The sequence below is a fragment of the Stegastes partitus genome, unplaced genomic scaffold (genome assembly GCF_000690725.1).
Source record: "Stegastes partitus isolate 25-593 unplaced genomic scaffold, Stegastes_partitus-1.0.2 Scaffold100, whole genome shotgun sequence".
In the NCBI taxonomy this organism is placed as follows: Eukaryota; Metazoa; Chordata; class Actinopteri; family Pomacentridae; genus Stegastes; species Stegastes partitus.
In genome coordinates this window covers 593,206-611,002 of record NW_007577831.1, presented here as the reverse complement: position 1 = coordinate 611,002, position 17,797 = coordinate 593,206, and the positions used below count along the sequence as shown (strand labels likewise).

At 38.6% G+C, this 17,797-nt stretch overlaps 1 protein-coding gene across 2 annotated transcripts in view; it reads left to right on the top strand.

The window, feature by feature from the left end:
* The window catches only part of ryk (receptor like tyrosine kinase), a 51,802-nt gene that overhangs the window by 12,276 nt on the left and 21,729 nt on the right, over positions 1-17,797 (top strand). Inside the window, exons 2-9 of one of the 2 annotated variants that reach the window (XM_008277550.1) lie at positions 6,703-6,824; positions 6,905-7,004; positions 8,222-8,353; positions 9,728-9,790; positions 11,319-11,457; positions 12,831-12,931; positions 14,793-14,876; positions 17,261-17,386. In XM_008277550.1, coding sequence (XP_008275772.1) covers positions 6,703-6,824; positions 6,905-7,004; positions 8,222-8,353; positions 9,728-9,790; positions 11,319-11,457; positions 12,831-12,931; positions 14,793-14,876; positions 17,261-17,386 — 867 coding nt within the window. Of the gene's footprint in view, positions 1-6,702; positions 6,825-6,904; positions 7,005-8,221; positions 8,354-9,727; positions 9,791-11,315; positions 11,458-12,830; positions 12,932-14,792; positions 14,877-17,260; positions 17,387-17,797 lie in introns of both variants that reach the window. The other variant, XM_008277549.1, reaches the window with a different exon arrangement.

Below are 17,797 nucleotides of genomic sequence, written 5' to 3'. Positions count from 1 at the left end.
TTTGTAATCTGCTGTAGATAAATGTATTGCATGTTTTAAAATGCAAATTTGCCAGGCATTTTGTTTGGTAACACTCTGGCTGCCATGAATTGTCATACATAGTGATGACAGAAGCAGTGAGAACTTGTGACAGCTTGCTGGCTGTCTATACTTCTACTCACTCCACAGGTATTTTAAGTTTAGTTACTTTTCATGTTTTTTTTGTTTTTTTTCAATCCTCCTCCAAAATCAGATCTCTTCATTGTATAGCTGTATCTCTGCTATCTTAGACCTTCTAACATGACTCCTCCTGCTGCCTCTGGATTTGTTTAGAGTTTCCAGTTGATAGAGTTTCACGTGGGCCTCATTTTCTCCTTCCTTGGTTATTATGGCCAGTATCTTCCTAGTGAGAGGCTTGAGGGAGTGTTTATCTCCTGAGCACTCAGGGATGGAGGCTTTGGGAGGTATAGTGTGGACTCTGTGCACAAGAGGGTCTTTGTTATATCTGTCCTGGACCTTGCCACCTGGCCACTACCACCTTTTGTTCTCCTCCTTCAAAGTCTGCAACGTGATCCACAGCTTGCAAGACAAAACAGCATGTTGAGTTAAAACTTTGCAGAGCCCAACAAAGATAAATCCTTATTCCTGATTTGTTTCTATAATTGATTGTTCTGTGTTGACATCTGTATAAAATGTCACCTCATTTGTATAATTTTGTATGTGATGCTGTTTCAAAGGTTTACAGCAGCTAAGTATCCGTGTCAGTTTCAGTGTCTCAATCAGTAACAAAACTATGGGAGGAGGGAAGAGAGTGGGTGAGTAATCCTCTCTCCCTTCCCACAGTTGAAAGAAGTGTTGATGTGCCCTTAAGCAAGGTGCTTAAATTCTACTCCAGTGAAGCTGCTCAGTGCCCTGCAGCAGAGCACTGTTTGTGCTGGGCAGCTCTAAAGTGTAATGTGTCGATGCTTGAGGAATGTCAGCGGGGAGTTATGTGGCAGAGAGCATGTGATTATTTTTGTGTGGAATCTCAGTAAGACCGGTGACGTTGTGCATCTAGGATTCTTTCACTATTAGAGTTGATTCTAAGCTTTGGCATCGTGCACGAAATGGCCATGTTCACATGTAATAACAAATAGCTGCCTGGTATGGCTGTCATAAACCAAAGAAAGCCTCCTACTCACTCTTTAACCAGTTGATCGTCAGCTGGAAAAACTCTGCACGTTCGACCAACTAAACGGGCCAAAGTACAATCAGTGCAGTCTATCTGCGAGCCTTATTAGCCTAATTGAATTCTAAATCTACATAAAAGCTAGTGTTATATAGTATGCAGCATATTAAATCATCTGAACCTGGTTATTTTATACTGAAATAATAACAGCAGTCTCGGTGCCAACCAGCATGTACCTGCCCCATATTCGTATGATTTCTAGAATGGAACTATATTAACTGATGATCCTTTTGACAAATTATCCTGCTGTTTTTAGGTGATGTTGGTTGTTGAGCTGTTATGCGCAAACTGCTGTTTTCAAAGTTTACACTCGACTTTTTGGCCATTTGTCTGAACAAAATGCACCCACACAGAGGACTTCTTTGACATGGTGTCAGTTAGTTTATCGTCAACTCCTGGTAAACATCCAGTAAACGTCAAATAAGTGAGACTAGCAGTCTTCATCAGGCTGGGCCCGTTCGAAGTTGTGAAAACTTGGGGTGTTCACGCATTGTCTCTTCCTCCCATCACCGTAAATAATGCCTTAAATTCTAATCCCACATGATACCCTTGTTATAATGCAATGTTTTGCAGTGAAACCTTGGGTCCTGGCATTCATGTCAGTGTTACTTTGACACGTACCGCCCACGTTAACATGGTCACAGGCTAAGTTGGCTGATTATCTCAGATTTTTGTACACCTCTCACACCAGCCTGATATAGTTTAAATGTTACTCACTGCTAACTTCAGTTCAGATTTGGCCATTCATAGCTGAGCTTACCACATGCAGGAGCTGAGTTTTATAATGGTGAGGGCTGAAGTTTTTATGAGTGTGCTTTTTCCTTTTTTTGACCTTAACAATAGAAACTGAAGCAATGAAAAGTTATTTAAGAGTTCCTTTTCCTCTTTGCACTTTTCCACTTATGCACAGTACTGTCACTGTGGATGCCAGAAGTTGTATGTCAAGTTGAGGGGTGTTTCAACCAGCTAGTTGTAACTAGTAACAGAAGGTTTCAGGCCTTGGTGGGATTGTTGATTTGAAAACATTAAGATCAGCTCATCAAGTCATCTTGTTGATGATAAATATGTCTCTCTCTTTTTTTTTTTTTAACCCTATTCAGGCCATTTGGTTTAGGTGGCAGGTATTGTTTTTTTATTTTTGAAGATTTTTTTTATATATAAAAAGAGGGGCATTTGTCATGCATTTGGAACCAGAAATATGTCAATTTATCAGAAAAATTATTGAAGATAGTATAAAAGTCTATAGTGAATACCAACATATACTTTGCACATATTCTTTCTTGGGTTCCAGTGGACCCCGAAAGACCTTCTACATATGGCAACATGAAAGTCCTGAATAGGGTTAAACAATGTTGCATCTTGTAATTGTGCAGTACACTGTAGCTCTAATTCTAATAAATTATTCTTATGGCTTTGTGTCACTGTTTTATCCAGAGTTGTACCGGTTAGTTTGTTCTTAGCGATTTACCTCTTTTCTTAGTCTCATTCATTAAAAATGGTATTCAGAATCGATTACACATTGCACAGTAATAATGGTTACATAAAGAAATCATGTCTTTGCAAAATGTCACATAAAAGATTTTATTTTTAGGTTTATTTGACCAACAGAATTTATTCCATGCAGTACAAAAAATAGCTTTGGAAATGTTAAAATACAAGAGGGCACGATGTAAACACAAGGAATTCATTATGATTCTCTCTGTTGTGGTTATTTCATCAAGTGTGCTATATCTTCGTGTTTTCAGATCTGTGTAGGTGATGCAGTGTGTTCTGCCCATGCCATTGTTAATCCCTTGACACTAACAGAGAGAAATGGAAATGTCCTGCAGGAAATAATCCCTCAAAACATGACATGCTGCCAAGTGATCACACTGGAATTCAAAATGATGGTATTTTCCACTTAAAAAGTCTGCATTAAAGATGCTTGCATCTATAGTGGTAAACAATGTAATGATGTTGTGAGGCTTCTTACATGTTGTGACCAAACACTAAAATAAACACAGCTCTCGTTTACAGACACACCTCCTGCTGTTTTCCCATTTCAGAGAGCCGAGTGTGTGAGCCAGGGATTCAGTTCAACTTCCTTAACCTCAGGAACCACTTATTCCCTGTCCTCGGTCTGTGTACACTGACAGGGTCCTGTTACCGTTGCCCCTGATTCCTGTTTTGAAGTTCTTATAGTTTGGGTGGATGGCTGAGGTGCTGTGAGAAACACAAACTTGAGCCACACTGGTCCTCTTTAGGCCTTTTATGCCTGTCTGCATAGTTTAATTGGTATAAAAGCTGTGTGGCCACATGTTGAGACAAGGGAGGCACACAGAGTTGAGCATGAGAAAGGCAATTATTACTGTGTGGCTGTGTGCTCTAATCACCAGGGTTTTCAGATGCAGCAGGCTGCTGTTTACAGTGACGAAACTCTAAAAATGAACTGTACCTGCCAGCTCAGCTCCCGACAACAAACACATTTAGCAACAACTGGCTAGAAACAACATCTATGGGTGTAAATGAGTAAATTTGCTAGAAGCCTTAAAACTTGTATTTGGATACTTATGTTCAATGTGTGCGTTGGATCTATTAAAGGAAAATGTCTGTTGGCATTTTTGCCATAACAAATTGAAGTCACTGTTGTAGGGCTGGACCCAAATAGCTGACAATTCTTTTGCTGTGCTGGAATCGGGATATTCACCGAAAATAATCGACAGATAAATATACAACGAAGGCCTCCCTAATAAATACTTTTCGTGACTTTATAGAAGAAGGTCTAGGCCAGCTTTCTAGATTTTGCGTGCTTCCCACGGTTATCATCAGCACATACTGATGCTCAGAAGTCATAAAAAGAAGTCAGAATTACATACGTATTTAGAAGCTTCTACTGTGAAAATAGTCCCTTCCTGCCTTAATATGAGTTTGATGTAACTACACTGTCGCCTCCTCTAGAGTGTGCAGATCTGTAAAGACTAATCTTTCTCAATCCACCTTGCCCCACTCGCGGCTGCTCAAGCACACCAGCTTACCTGCCACTCTGCTCACACAATTTAAAACACCAACAAGTTGTAATATTGGAGTACATTAGCCATAAACACACAACTGGTTCTAAAGACGAACATTGATGCAGAGAGCTCCACTCTGTAAGTTGAAATGAGGATTTCCTTTGGTTTGTGATGTATGAAACCCTGATTGAAGTCAAAGGACCGAGGACTAAATGAAACTTGGCAGTCTGAATCTGTGTTTTGGAGACTGTCATCGATACTCTGCAGTATCAAGGCAGAATTCATGGCTTTGACTGCTTATTTCCTCTATGATGTGTCTTCAAGTAAAAAAAAAAAGAAGAAAAAAGTCTGATGGACATGTTAACAAGGTTTAAAAAAAAAAAAAAACGTTTTTGTTGTTTTGTTTTGTCTTATTTTAACTGAAACACTGCTGAGTCTCTATAGTGGCTTTGACTGAGCTGTAGTTGAAAGCTCTGGAAAAAAAAAGCTTGAAAATAAATCAGGAGTAAAGTTCATTTCCAAGGTTAAGGGTCAATTTTCATGCTTTCATGAGCAATCATAAAAGTGACTGAAAAAGTGAATAGTCATACATTACTTTCATATATTGATCATCTGCTAGTAGGGCATAGCTAGCAATTGTTTTCATTCTTGATTAATCTGTTGATTATTTTCTTGATTAATAGATTTGTTGTTTCAAGATTCAAGAGTTTTCATTTGTCACATTCATACAAAATGTGAAGTGAAATGCAAAGTGAGTGGTCCACAAGTCTGCAATAACAACTAAGCATTCAAAAAAAGAGGAAGAAATTAAATCGTCATAAAAACAGAAGGAAAGAGATTGTGAAACTAATGTACAGCGTGCATGGCGCAAGAATTGCACAATGTGCTGTTGCTGTTAAAGATTAATTTCTTTGGCTTTGTCTAGATTATAAATTGTCAGAAAAGGGTGAAAAATGGTAATCAGTGTTTCGTGTAGCCCAAGTTGACTTCCTCAAACACCAAAGATATTCAGTTTGCTGTCACAGGGGAGCAAACAAACCATCTATACACCGCTTAATCCTCACTAGGGTCACGGGGGGCTGGAGCCTATCCAAGCCGGCTTCGGGCGAAGGCAGGGGACACCCTGGACAGGTCGCCAGTCTATCACAGGGCTACACCTAGAGACAGACAAACAAGCACACTCACATTCACACCTACGTACAATTTAGAATCATCAATTAACCTCAACATGTTTTTGGACTGTGGGAGGAAGCCGGAGAACCCGGAGAGAACCCACACTGCACGGAGAGAATATGCAAACTCCACGCAGAAAGACACGAACCGGCGACCTTCTAGCTGCGAGGCAACAGTGCTACCAACTGCGCCACCTTGCAGCCCCAAACAAACCAGAAAGTATTTAAATTTAAGAAGCTGGAATCAGAGAATTTAGACTTTATTCCTACATAATTACTCAAATCGAGTAATTGATTATCAAAATACTTGATTCTTGTTTTGATAGTTGAGAACTATTTGATTAATTGTTGCAGATGGAATTGCAAGTAATTTGTGTCAGTTGTATATTTATTACTACATCTGTTGAGCTTAATTTATTTGGAACTGCGTATTGTTGTGGAAACTTTAAATGAGAAAAGTCATGATTAATAGAAAGGGAAGGCAGCAGTCTTTTTTCTTTGGGCTTGTTAGATGCTAGTTTATGTAACACTTGTCTCCTCTCTGAGTTGGTAAATGCCTGAGAATGTTTTTATTTGAGCTGGGGTAAGAAAGGTCTAAGAGCCACAGCTCTGAGACAGCCTCGGGGTATTGCAGGAGCCTGGGCGCATTCTTCCCCTCTCTTTAAACTAGATATTCGGAGACTGATAGACAGACCCCACTTTGCCAGACAGACGCTTTCAAGGACTGATAGCACTGCCTCAGGCCAGGTTTGGGGATTTCACCAGCACACATTAGACTTTTTGATGCAGCAAAAAAACAAAAACAGTGGAAAAAAAACTTTTTAAAGATTTGACTTTGTTATCGTGAATGAGAAGTAAAGACTGTGTACAGTACCGAGCTGTTTAGCTTTCTGACGTGCATGTGCTGTGGTGCTGAGGTGTTCCTTAGCTATGTGTTCACTGAGGACTGAATAGTTGAACAGATTGTGGATGTTAGTTTGCTTTTTTATCTGAGGCATTCTACTCCCTTTTCTTAACCCTTCCCCTGCCCAAGTTTGTTTCCTGGACAGAAAATTACAGTCATATTTTGGATGTTGTCTCACTTGAACATTTTAAAGTTTTTCACTTGGGCACTAAGAGTTCTCAAGTACTACCAGATGTGGTTAGTCCATCTCTTTTATTGAGGGGAAACCCCCCCTCCTCTCCACAATCCAAGCTGGCAGTTGGAGTGGATATTTTACCATTTTCCTCAGGCTTGGGCTGAATGAGGAAATTTGTTGTAAACTGTCATTTATGTCCAATGATCCAACATCTTCTCATCAGCCACAATTTTGTGTTGTCTGTCCTCACACAGGCCTCGATGCAGAGCTCTACTACGTGCGAGACGACGTGGTGAATCACTATGCGTTCTCCTTCAACATGCCAGTGCCCACAGAGACCAACAGCCTTTACTTCACGTGGCACTCCAAGGCGAAGGTAAGCCTCAGCATCTTTTCAGTGCACACTTACCTGTTCACACACGCAAGGAAAATGTTAACATTTCTTCTCTTTTCAAGGTTGACTACCGGCTCGCATTCAACATGGAGAACCCTGCTGTCCTGAACCAACCACGGCTCAACATCTCCAGTCAGGGGGAGTTGCCTCATGCTCCCTCTGGTCTGTCAAATATTCATTTTTCGTAACATGCATCCTACATGCCTCTAGTTTGTAGACTTTTAAAAATGGTGTCAGTAAATCCACACCTGATGTGGTCTGTGTCAACCAGATAAGATAAGAGAACTTAGGAAAGCAGAGAAACTGCTGAGAAGCTTTAGTAAGAGTTGGTGAAATATTGCTTTTGTTCCTTTATTATGTAGGTTCCCACCCTCCAAAGACAGAGTTTTGACAGATGATCAAAAAGTTGAGTGTAAACTTTGCAAACAGCAGTTTGACTGTCACAGCTCAACAGCCAGCATGGAAGATAATCTAAAAACAGCAGACTAACTTGTCTGTATTATATTCCTCAATATTTGTTGTGCTGGGATCATCAGTTGATATCGTTCTATTTTCAGAAATTCAGTAAATATAAGCAGGGGCATGTTAGTCTGCTCTGAGTTTGTTGCTATCATTTCATTTTATAAAATAATCGCATAATTTATAATGCTGCAAATACCAACTTTTTATGTGCATTTATAATTCACTTAGACTAATAAGCCTAGCATATAGAATGCAATCATTGTGCTGTGTGAAGAGTAGGCATGACTTCAGATGACCAAGATTTTCTTTGGTTAAATACAGCCCACCTATGTAGCCAGTTAGCTTAGCTTAACTAAACATAAGCACTGGGATCAACATAAAACTGCTAGCCTCACTCTGTCCAATCCAGTGGTAACAAAATCTGACAATCAGCACTCCGAGGAAACCCAAATTATACTATTACATCTTGTTTGTGGAATCTATATAAAAACTGTGTTTATAAAGTTTACAGCTACTCACAGCCAAATATAATCTGGCACATAACCTCTCATTAAAAAAACAAAGTGTTGTTTTTAGTGGACTGTAGAGGTGCTGGGAGCCACATTCAGTGACTCTTGAATGAAATATTGTACTTCCCAAAATGTTGAACTTTTAATTAACACCTTTCCCTTAGGGACTGTTTAATTTACTTCAATGAATTTTATTTATTTGTAGCCACACAGTGGTGAAAAGGTTGTACACAAGATTTTACAATTTCACAGTTCTAATAAACTTAAATGTCTTTTACAGCTAAGTTATATAAAGCCTGAGATCATGTGTTTGTACCTAATTAATTATAGATGCTCTGCATCTCTGATATGACCACGTTTCTCAAAATAATGTTGTTTTTTCCCTGTATGTGTGTGTTTGTTATGCAGTCTTTAGAGTGGACATCTTCTGTTCGGGCAAAGTAGATGAAGAGGCATTTTTGACAATGCAGCTCAACCTGACCATCCATGCCAACAACTACACAGTGCTCAACTTCAAGAGGAGGAAAATGTGCTATAAAAGTAAGATTGTCCATCATTACCTGGTAACCTAAACAAATGTAGCTGAGTGTTTTTTTGTTACTGGTAAACTTTCTTCATAGCGGACATCTTTTCATTGCAGAGCAGGAAAAGCTCACACAGGTGTAATCTGTGAAATGAATGATGGCTGAGCACTGATTGGCACTTTGCGAGTATTCCTACTCCCACCTGTGACTTTCCTGTTATGAAAAGTCAAAATATCTTCACGGATAAATGTCTTTTTTATCTTGCCAGACAAATCAATGATCATGTTTTCTACATAGAGTTTAGATTGGATTTTGATAGGATATTTTTCCATTTTGGCAGCACTCTGTGTCAGTCACGCTAAAGAGTTACAGTGAGAGATGTGCAGGTTTTTGTATTCTGTATTCATTTCGGTGCTATTTTCAAACTGCCTGGAGATAATTACATGTGGCCGAGAGGCTCCTTGCCATATGCCCCCGTGGAAACCAATTTATTCCCATCTTATTTTAAGCAGGAGTCAAATTAGCAACATGAACAGATTCTTTGTATGCCTGAGTGGTGCTCCGAATGTAAGCTGGGCAATCGTTCCTGTCAACCCTTCCCGTGGATGGTCCCTGTTATGTCTTAGCAGAGGACAAAATAATGATGTTTGCCTCCAGCTTACGGACTTATCATTTTTAACTACTTGAACTTTTTAAGGAACTCATAATACTTTTTAGGAGCTAAAAACATTTCAGGTTTTTGCCTCATGGTCTCACACCAAGAGGCAACTGTGAGATAGGAGAATCCTGATGTTGCTGTGTAGTAATCAATCCTCAATTTCGTTCTTGCCTTGCACACTTTTGCTCACATTAATATTATAACTAAGGAATATTTGGAGGAGGGCATTTGTCCTTTTCTATTCTCTCCTGAGAGAGAGAGTATTTGCACTTATTTTATTACTTTTACATGCTAAAGAATCAGAAAAAAAAATAGTCACCACATACTCATTGCATAGCAGACAGGTTTTTTTTTTGTCTTTAAATTACACAGAACAACATTTTGACTTATTCTCCAACCACATTTTCTGTGTTGCTGTCATGTTGTATGCAAAAATTACGTCTCACACTAAGCTCTTCCTTTTCATTGTGGCTTCTGACTAAATTCCTTCATCCTCTGAGTTCATGAGATGTGGTAGAAATTCAAGGCTCTGTATTTACTGTGTCTATGTGGTAATAAAAGACTGAAAGCAAAACAGTTTTTCAACCTTAGTTTCACTAAATACACAAGCTTTTCTTTCAGTGTTACATATTGTGCTGACTTTTATAGCTGTGTGGCTGAATACTGCTGTTAAATTGACTAGACTGTGACCAAAGTTGATGTAATTCTCTTTCCTTCTTCCTCTGTGAACAGGAATCGATTCCGACCCAAAGATTCCAATTCCCCTTAACAATAACACTCTTTCACGGCCTGACTGTAAGTAATCTTACCTCATTACTTGAAGTTCTGTATTGAAAATGTTACTTAACCCTCTTAACCCGAAGCAGTTTTGGAACGTTATTTGCTCCTGTCACATTTTTATTCACTGTGGACTCATGTTTCACTGCTATATAAAGTCCTGCACCTCTATGGAAACAGCACAGCCATGGCTAGAAGTAGAGAAACCTCAAAAATGTCTTTTGTGTGGTGTGACACAGTTACATTGCCATAAATCATAGAAAAAAATTAAGTTGAACGTCTGTTTTACAAAAACTGAAAAAAATGAAATAATATGTAAAACATTTTCTGCACACACTGTTACGGATAGTACTGAAGAAAAATCATATACATTCTACTACTAATATTTTTAATTTGTTTCCATACTTGTCTCCTCTGTGTAAACACAGCTTGCAGTTAGGCAAAAAAAGTCCCTGAATTTTTGTCACGTGACTGTTTTGTCACATGAGTCACTCATGGCTTCTTGGTTGTGCCGAGGAACACAGAATTTTTAGTTCTTTACAGAATCTGGTGTGAATGGTTTATGTTTTTTTTTTCTAGAATAAAGGGAATCGAATGAAATATTACAATTTTGATCTTAGATGTAGTTCTGATTGAACAGCACCTCACAGATGATTAGGTCAGGGACCATTAGAAAAGATAAGATTCCTTCAAAACCCCCAGTCCCAGGTTTTGTAATTCAGAGGGTTGAAATAAAATTGCTATGGTATTCTAAGTGAAAATAAAATGTGTAAAATGACAATTATACTATAATATAGTAGATTATATCATTAGATAAATATTATTTATGAATCAGTGTAATAGTAGGATTTAGTGTTGTAACACTAACAGCCCCTCAAACAATTGGAATCAGAAAAAAACAGAATCGATAAGCATATTAACAAACAATGCCCAACTGGCTCCATGTATTGTCTATTCCAGGTGGCATCGGCCTGATAAGACAGAGGCTGTTTTACAACTCAGAAGTCTGTCTATATAGCACATCATTATAGTCAAACTTTCCATAACCAAAGCAAAATATTTCAAAGCCCAAAGAGAAGGATTTATTCTAGTATTCAAGAGCTATCTGTCATCCTTCCACCCCTCAGAGTGGTCGTCCTCATCTAGTGGGATTTATTCATACTCTTTGTGAGCCCACTGCCCCAGTAACAAAGTACCATTAGTGGGTTGTGTCCCTTCTGCTTGGGTAGGCCCAAGGAACCTGGGGCCCTCTGAGGCTTTTAGAGAGGTGATGAGAAAAGCTCTCAGACACTGGATCCTGGGCACAGCCACTACTATTCCCAGCTTCCATTAACTCTAAGTGGAGCCCGTGGTGCACTTATAGGCTCTCCCACACACTCCCCCCTTCCCTTACTCCTGTCTTTATCCTTACCTCATATTTCTGCTCTGCTTCTCACTTAATATCAAACACTGCTGAAGCTTTAGTCATGGTATTTATTTCATGTGTTGTGATGTCATTTTTGCTTGTTTGTCTGACCATTGGTACGTGTCTTGTTTCTGTCAGTAGATGGTGTGACCACCCCCACCACCTCAACCCAGGTGTTTTATATAAGCGTCAGTGTCTGCTGCATTGTCATCTTTCTCGTGGCCATCATCCTGGCCATCCTGCACCTGCACAGCATGAAGAGAGTGGAGATGGAGGACAGGTTCGGTTCTTTTGCTTGTCCTGCTTCCAGAGAAACTACAATCTTTGTTATATATCAGCTGAGGAAAGTAAACCTGTGACACTGAAGCTGGTGATTTACAGTCTCGTGTCACCTGTGCAAGCTAAGATAGTATTTCTGCCGAATGCGGCTGTTGAACAAAAACAGGTCATCTCCATAGAGAGGATTATATCAAGTCAAAACTTGCACTTGAGCTTTCCTCCTGTTTCCCTGCCTGTAATCTCTACTGTGGATGGATGCACGCAGCTACATGGGTTATCAGATATCAGTGTGAAATATGATCAGCACTTCCCTGCTTTGCTATTGATATGAGGAGGTTAGTCACTGGAACGCTTACAAATTGAAATCACACAAAGACTGTTTGCCTTTCAAATACATCAATTTAATTAATTTTTTTTAATGTGATATTTTCACCAAATAAAAGTTGCTGCACTGTTGTTTGTGAAGGTGTCAAAATTGCAAATGAGTTTGCTTTGATCTGTCAACTTTAGACCATTTTTTTCATTTTAAATTCACTTACGGTTCTGATTAGTATGAACTGTGCCGAGCCAGTGGAGATCAGTAGCTGTTTGCTTAAGCCCTTTACAAGATCAAACTTAGCTGACTTCTAAGCGTTAATGTATGCCTCACTAAATCAGGGCTGAACAATGAATTAAAATATTATCCGAAGTGCAATATCCATATCACAGTAACTGCATTTTTTTTGACAAAGGTAAAATGTGTCACAGCATACAATTTTGAATGAAACATTGTGGCACTGTAGATGTGCCCCGGCCTACAAGTCCGGTTCCCCAGACATAAGAGAACATGCTTGTTTGGTACAGCCTTCTCCAAAATCACATTGTCATTTTTATTATTTTTTCAGTGAAAAAGAAATTAATTAGTTATTGAAGGCACCATAGTGAGAAGACTGCTACTTGAAAAGGACATCAAGACCACACAAAAAATGCTGCTTTTTGTCATTTTTGAGTCTGGCAGCAGCTTTTCAGGGGCTCACAGAAGTACCTACACTGGACTAGGTACTTTTTCTCCCCCGTAAACAGCTGTGAAAGATGGCTGTTAAGGTCAGAACATGCAAAAACGTTCTGACCACCCTAAAACAGCCTGCAAGTTCCTGCAGTGTACAAGAGCCTGTATTTACCACTGTATACTTTTTTATTTTAATACAACTAAACCAGAACGACAATTTCAAAGTATTACCAACCCATTTGCACACTACCAATGTCTTTATTTCTAATCACTAGAAACTAGACAGTAAAAGTTCATTCAATAATGCATGTGTTAAACACCTTGTGCAGCCTGATGTCTGTACCTTCAAATAAGTGCTCCTTATTGTTCCTCTCTGTGTGTTTCAGTGTGAGTGACAGTGGAAGCTCGCAGGGTTTGTCTCAACCGTCCACTCAGACCACACAGTACCTGAGAGCCGACACTCCAAACAACGCAGCGCCGGTCACCAGTGAGACATTTTACTTCTCCTCTCCACTGTAACACCAAAACACTCACTTAGAGTTTAATTTTTTTTTAAAAATGCACATAGCAGATCAGTACTTAAAGTCCATGCAGTGATTCATTGTACCCGTTTTCTTTTGTCGCATTGGCATCTGCACATGTGCATGCTTTTCCAAATACAATAATTGACTGTGAATGACCTAATTAGCTTAACTGGTATCATAAGATTGTAAACACAGCTCCTGCAGTGATGTTGTGTTGCTTTTTGTCGCTACTAGCCTTGTGACCTATTACTGTGTGAGCGATGTGTAAATGTCATCGCCATGTGCTTTGCGTCAGGCAGCAGTTAGAGAGGTAAAAGCAGTCCATTATTTCGGAGCTGCAAGGGAGTGAAGGACTCTAAATTGATGTAAATATAGAACATGGTGGGAAAAGTTGACATACAGTAACAAGGTTATAGTGATCACAAAGCCTTAGACCTGTATTAGAGTATTAGAACTTACTCACTTTTGCCATTTAGTCTCTTAGCAGCGTGTCACTTAATGAAACCGTAAGTGAATCTCAGCTGGGGTACTTTTCCTTCACTAGAGCTCTTTGTTAGTTGTTGTCATCAGATAGGAGTGTTATTACTCACTCAGTCTTCGCTCTCTTTGTTGGCACCAATTGTAATTATGGGTAAGTTTGTTCTGTGTTAGTGGAAATAATTTGACATGTTTTACACCTGTACACACAGTGCAGTGGAGGGCCATCAAATGAGGTTTAGGGTTACCATTATAGAAGAATAATTACAACAGCCACCGGATTTCAGTGCATTTTAGTTACTTCTTCAACAAATATTTCTTCATTGGTCAGAAAGATCTTTCCCTGCTCTCTCCTATCTATATAGCCTGTTTTTACACATAGCATTATTAATGTTTATTTCTGTATACTGTAAGATAGCTGCTGCTAAAGACTTTTTCTATTGATTAATTTGTCGAATAACTTTAAAAAAAATAAAAATAAATCTTAGGTCTTTGGAAATGTTTACACTCCAGTACACTACAGTTCCGGCTATACTGCAGCCACCATTGAAAACTGTAGTACTGACTAAAATTACACTGATATTTTCAAACAATACTGTAAACCTAAAACATTTTGAGGTAATGACCATTTTTAATTTTAAGTGGTGATGCCAGTATCGTCCTGCATCCCCAGCAAATAGTATATCTGAATGCAATTTTTCTTTTTTTTAAAAAAAGGACAGAATTTCATCTGAAAATAATTCCTACTGTCGCTAAAAAAGAAAGATTTTGCTCTGTCTCAGTGTGTTCATGTCGTAGCATTCAATGCAAAGTTATCCACGACATTAATCAGGCGGTGATTTGTCAGTGAGGTTCCACAGAGTTTTGTAGCTGTTGATATCACATGTGGACTGATAAAGCTGTCAGAAAGAGACTGACTTTAATCTTTCCCAGTTTACATCTGTGTGTGTTGTTTTGAGAGCCATTGGAAAACCACCGCAGCAGCTTTTGTGTCTTATTGTCAATGTGTGATCCATTGTCGCCCTCTTGTGGATTATACCCGCATCTCACCCTCCTGTGCATTTTGTTTGACCCACTTGGCTTCACCTTACACTCTGCTGAATGTTATTATTTGAACCACCAACCACCCTTTATTTACCCAACTCTTCATGGGCAAGTTTACCCAACTTGCAAGCATGCCTGGTGTGATGGATGTTTAGTGTATGAGCTGTAAAGTTACAGCAGGAGTTGTATACATCCATTCATCCATTCAGGTCATGTTGTAACTTGTGTGAGCTATCCATTAAAACCACTTCTTTCTCCCTTTCTCCCACCCTCCACTCCCCGTCCTTCTCCTTTTGCCATCAGACAATCACCCTGGTTCTGCACCCATTCTCCAGCTTGCTGCCTCCTCCTTCCAAAATCCCGGTGCTCCCCCCCATGAAACCAAAAGTAAGTTCCAGTGAAGAGACAAGTTCAGTCTCAATAATAGTATTTTGTTGTCACACTTTATTTTGATCTCAGTTTTCTCTGAACTTTAGACTTGATAATTGCACCTGTGTATCTTGAAGTCCTGTTTCTAGTTGGGGAACCTTTTAGAAATTCAGTTACTTAAAGGTCACTTTTCTTTCCTCCTGATTCAAGCCTCAAATCCTGGTCCATGCATCTCATCTGCTTTGTACTAACATTGTCTGTGTCTGTTGTTTGGTGAGTGGAGTTACATGGGTGCTCATTTAGGTATTTGGAATGTAATTGTCACTGAAAGTACTTATTTGTTTAGAAATATTCTTCAGTATTCAACAATTTTGACCGATGAGTCGTAAAGCATTTTTAAAGGAAAAATGTTTAACATTCTCTGGTGCTATTTTCTGCTTTTTCTTGTTTTAGAACTTTCTACATTTAATTTACTTTGGCATTCAGACAAAACAAGTAGTTTAAAGATCACATTTTTGACTCTTGAAAAATGTGGAATGGAAAATGTATCTTTCTCTGATACTTCCTTGAACAGGCTTAATATAAGATACACCGTTTTTTAGATTTGTGTAACTTCAGATGTAAAATATTCTTTATTGATGTAGTTTGATCACATTCTTTGCTTCACACAAAGGTTGATAAACGATAGCACTAAGTGTTCTTTAAGATCCTGTTAAAGCCCTGTTAACGCCTGCAGGTTTATTTTGTCTTTTCTGCCATCGGTTAGATTGACCTATGATTATTCAAATTGAGTGAGTGAATATTTAAAACCAGTCACCATTCACTGTGAAGCAAAACATCCATATTATAAATGTTGCTTTTTTAGGTTTATGCACCAAGCAAATGGAAGAGCTCCTCATAGCTCAAAGAAAATTAAACAAATTCTGGATAGCAGCTGCAGGAACACCGTAAAAATAGAAAATAACTGATTTTTTTTAAATAGAAAAAGGCACTGTATTGAAATATCATTCCAAATTCATAATATTATGTAAATCATTAAGTCGTTTTACTTTAATATGGTTATGTATTTTAATTTCTTGTATACTTTAGCATGAGCAGTATAGTTTTTCTGTAGTATGGAGATGGACACAGTTCTGGTTATTTTTTAAATAACTGTTTCCGACTGTTGTTTAAATTTCCCTCTGCAGGCTGAAGAAGCTTCTGCATGAGGAGGAGGTTCATAGTAGAAACAGGATGTTACTATTAACAGACACAACAGAAAATAATCTATTATATATATTTTTTGCACCCTTGTTTTCTTCTGTGGGGCTGCCTGGTCATAACTGTTTGTTGTAGTGTTTGTAATTGTTGTATTTTTGTCTTTTGCTGCATCTTGAAGTTTATTATTTACTGTAATCTTTTTCTGCACTCCTGAAAATACATGGGGCTCGTAGTTTGACCTCGAGGGGGCAGCATTGATATGCAGTGAGCGATAGTTTTTACTACACTGTTTTCATGCAGCAGCAGAGATTTAAACCTTTAATCAAAGTACATTATAATTATTATATTATATTATATATGTCTTTAAATGTCTGCATCTTTTCACTTAGATTTAATCACGTTTGAATCTTTTCATGTGCTTTTTAAGTATCATCTTGAGATTAAAGCTTCAGCTTGAACACTGTTTCTTCTCACATTTTATGGCAGAATATCAGACACAGCTCAAATGTACAAGAAGATGCTGTTGTCTCTCAAAGGAAGACTGAGTGTCTTTGTGAGCAGTTTTATCTGGAGGTTGTGTATCAATGAGTTTTCTGTTGTTTCTATCCATCATCTGGCTTATCCCCAGTTTGTCTAAGCGGCTGTACACAGTTCAGCCTAATAGTTGTCCTCACTAGCAGTGAGCTGCAGATGCAGGAGGTTTTGATGAGATATCTCTCATCATTGACATGTTGTATACACATGGAGCATGCTGATATAAAGAGGTTGTGTTTACAATGTTCATCTGTGTGCAGACACTGTGGGGAACTTTGTGTTTGGGTTTTTTGTATTCAGACTTGGTCCTGCTGCAGTAAGCCAGCTGCTAATGACAGTGTGTACAAAGGGAGGTTATGTAATAAAAATTTTGTAATGCAGGCATTGCATGAAGTTGCTTTGATGCAACAAGTATAGGGTACTGTACATGTCTTCTTGGAATTTGCTGAATTCTTTGAATTCAAATAAATATTCTGCATGTTTTAGCGCAAACCTTTCCCACGAATTACAAAAATTATACTGTCAAAAGAGATTCAAAGTCAAAGCCCTCAGGTAGTTTTCTAGTGATAATCCAGGTTAAAAGGCCCGTCAATCAGTTTCAACAAGTTTTGTTTGCGTTTGGATCAGATGTGCATTTAATCTGACTCTGCATTTTTCTGTCCTCACAGGTTACCCATCTCTCCGCATAGAGAAGAATGACCTGAGGAGTGTTACTCTAATGGAGGCCAAAGCTAAAGTGAAAGACATTGCAATCTCAAGGGAAAGAGTCACGCTACGAGATGTTTTACATGAAGGTATTTGTCTCTCATGCTCCCTCCAACCTTTCTCTTTTTTTCTCTTTCTTGTCCTAAAATAAGTTCCCAACTTACGTTTGTATTCTTCAGAAGAATGTGATCACCAGTTCGAGTTTAACAGTTTCACTGAAAAATGGAACAAAAATTCTGAGCAGCTTTTTCTAAGACCGCAGTTTGTGTCATGTGGTTTGCTGAACATTTCTTCCCTGTGCTTTGCTCAGGAGTCTTACGTTGTTTGTGAGAATTGGTTTTGAACGGTGGAGAGGTTTTTGATTGCAGTTATTAAAATCATATATCACTAAAAACATATACAGACATCATGTGAGTAAATGTGTGTCGTGCCTTTTAACCTAGTATTTATCAAATTTGTGAGGATTAGTCTCTAAAGTTGCTTTAAAAACTTAACATATT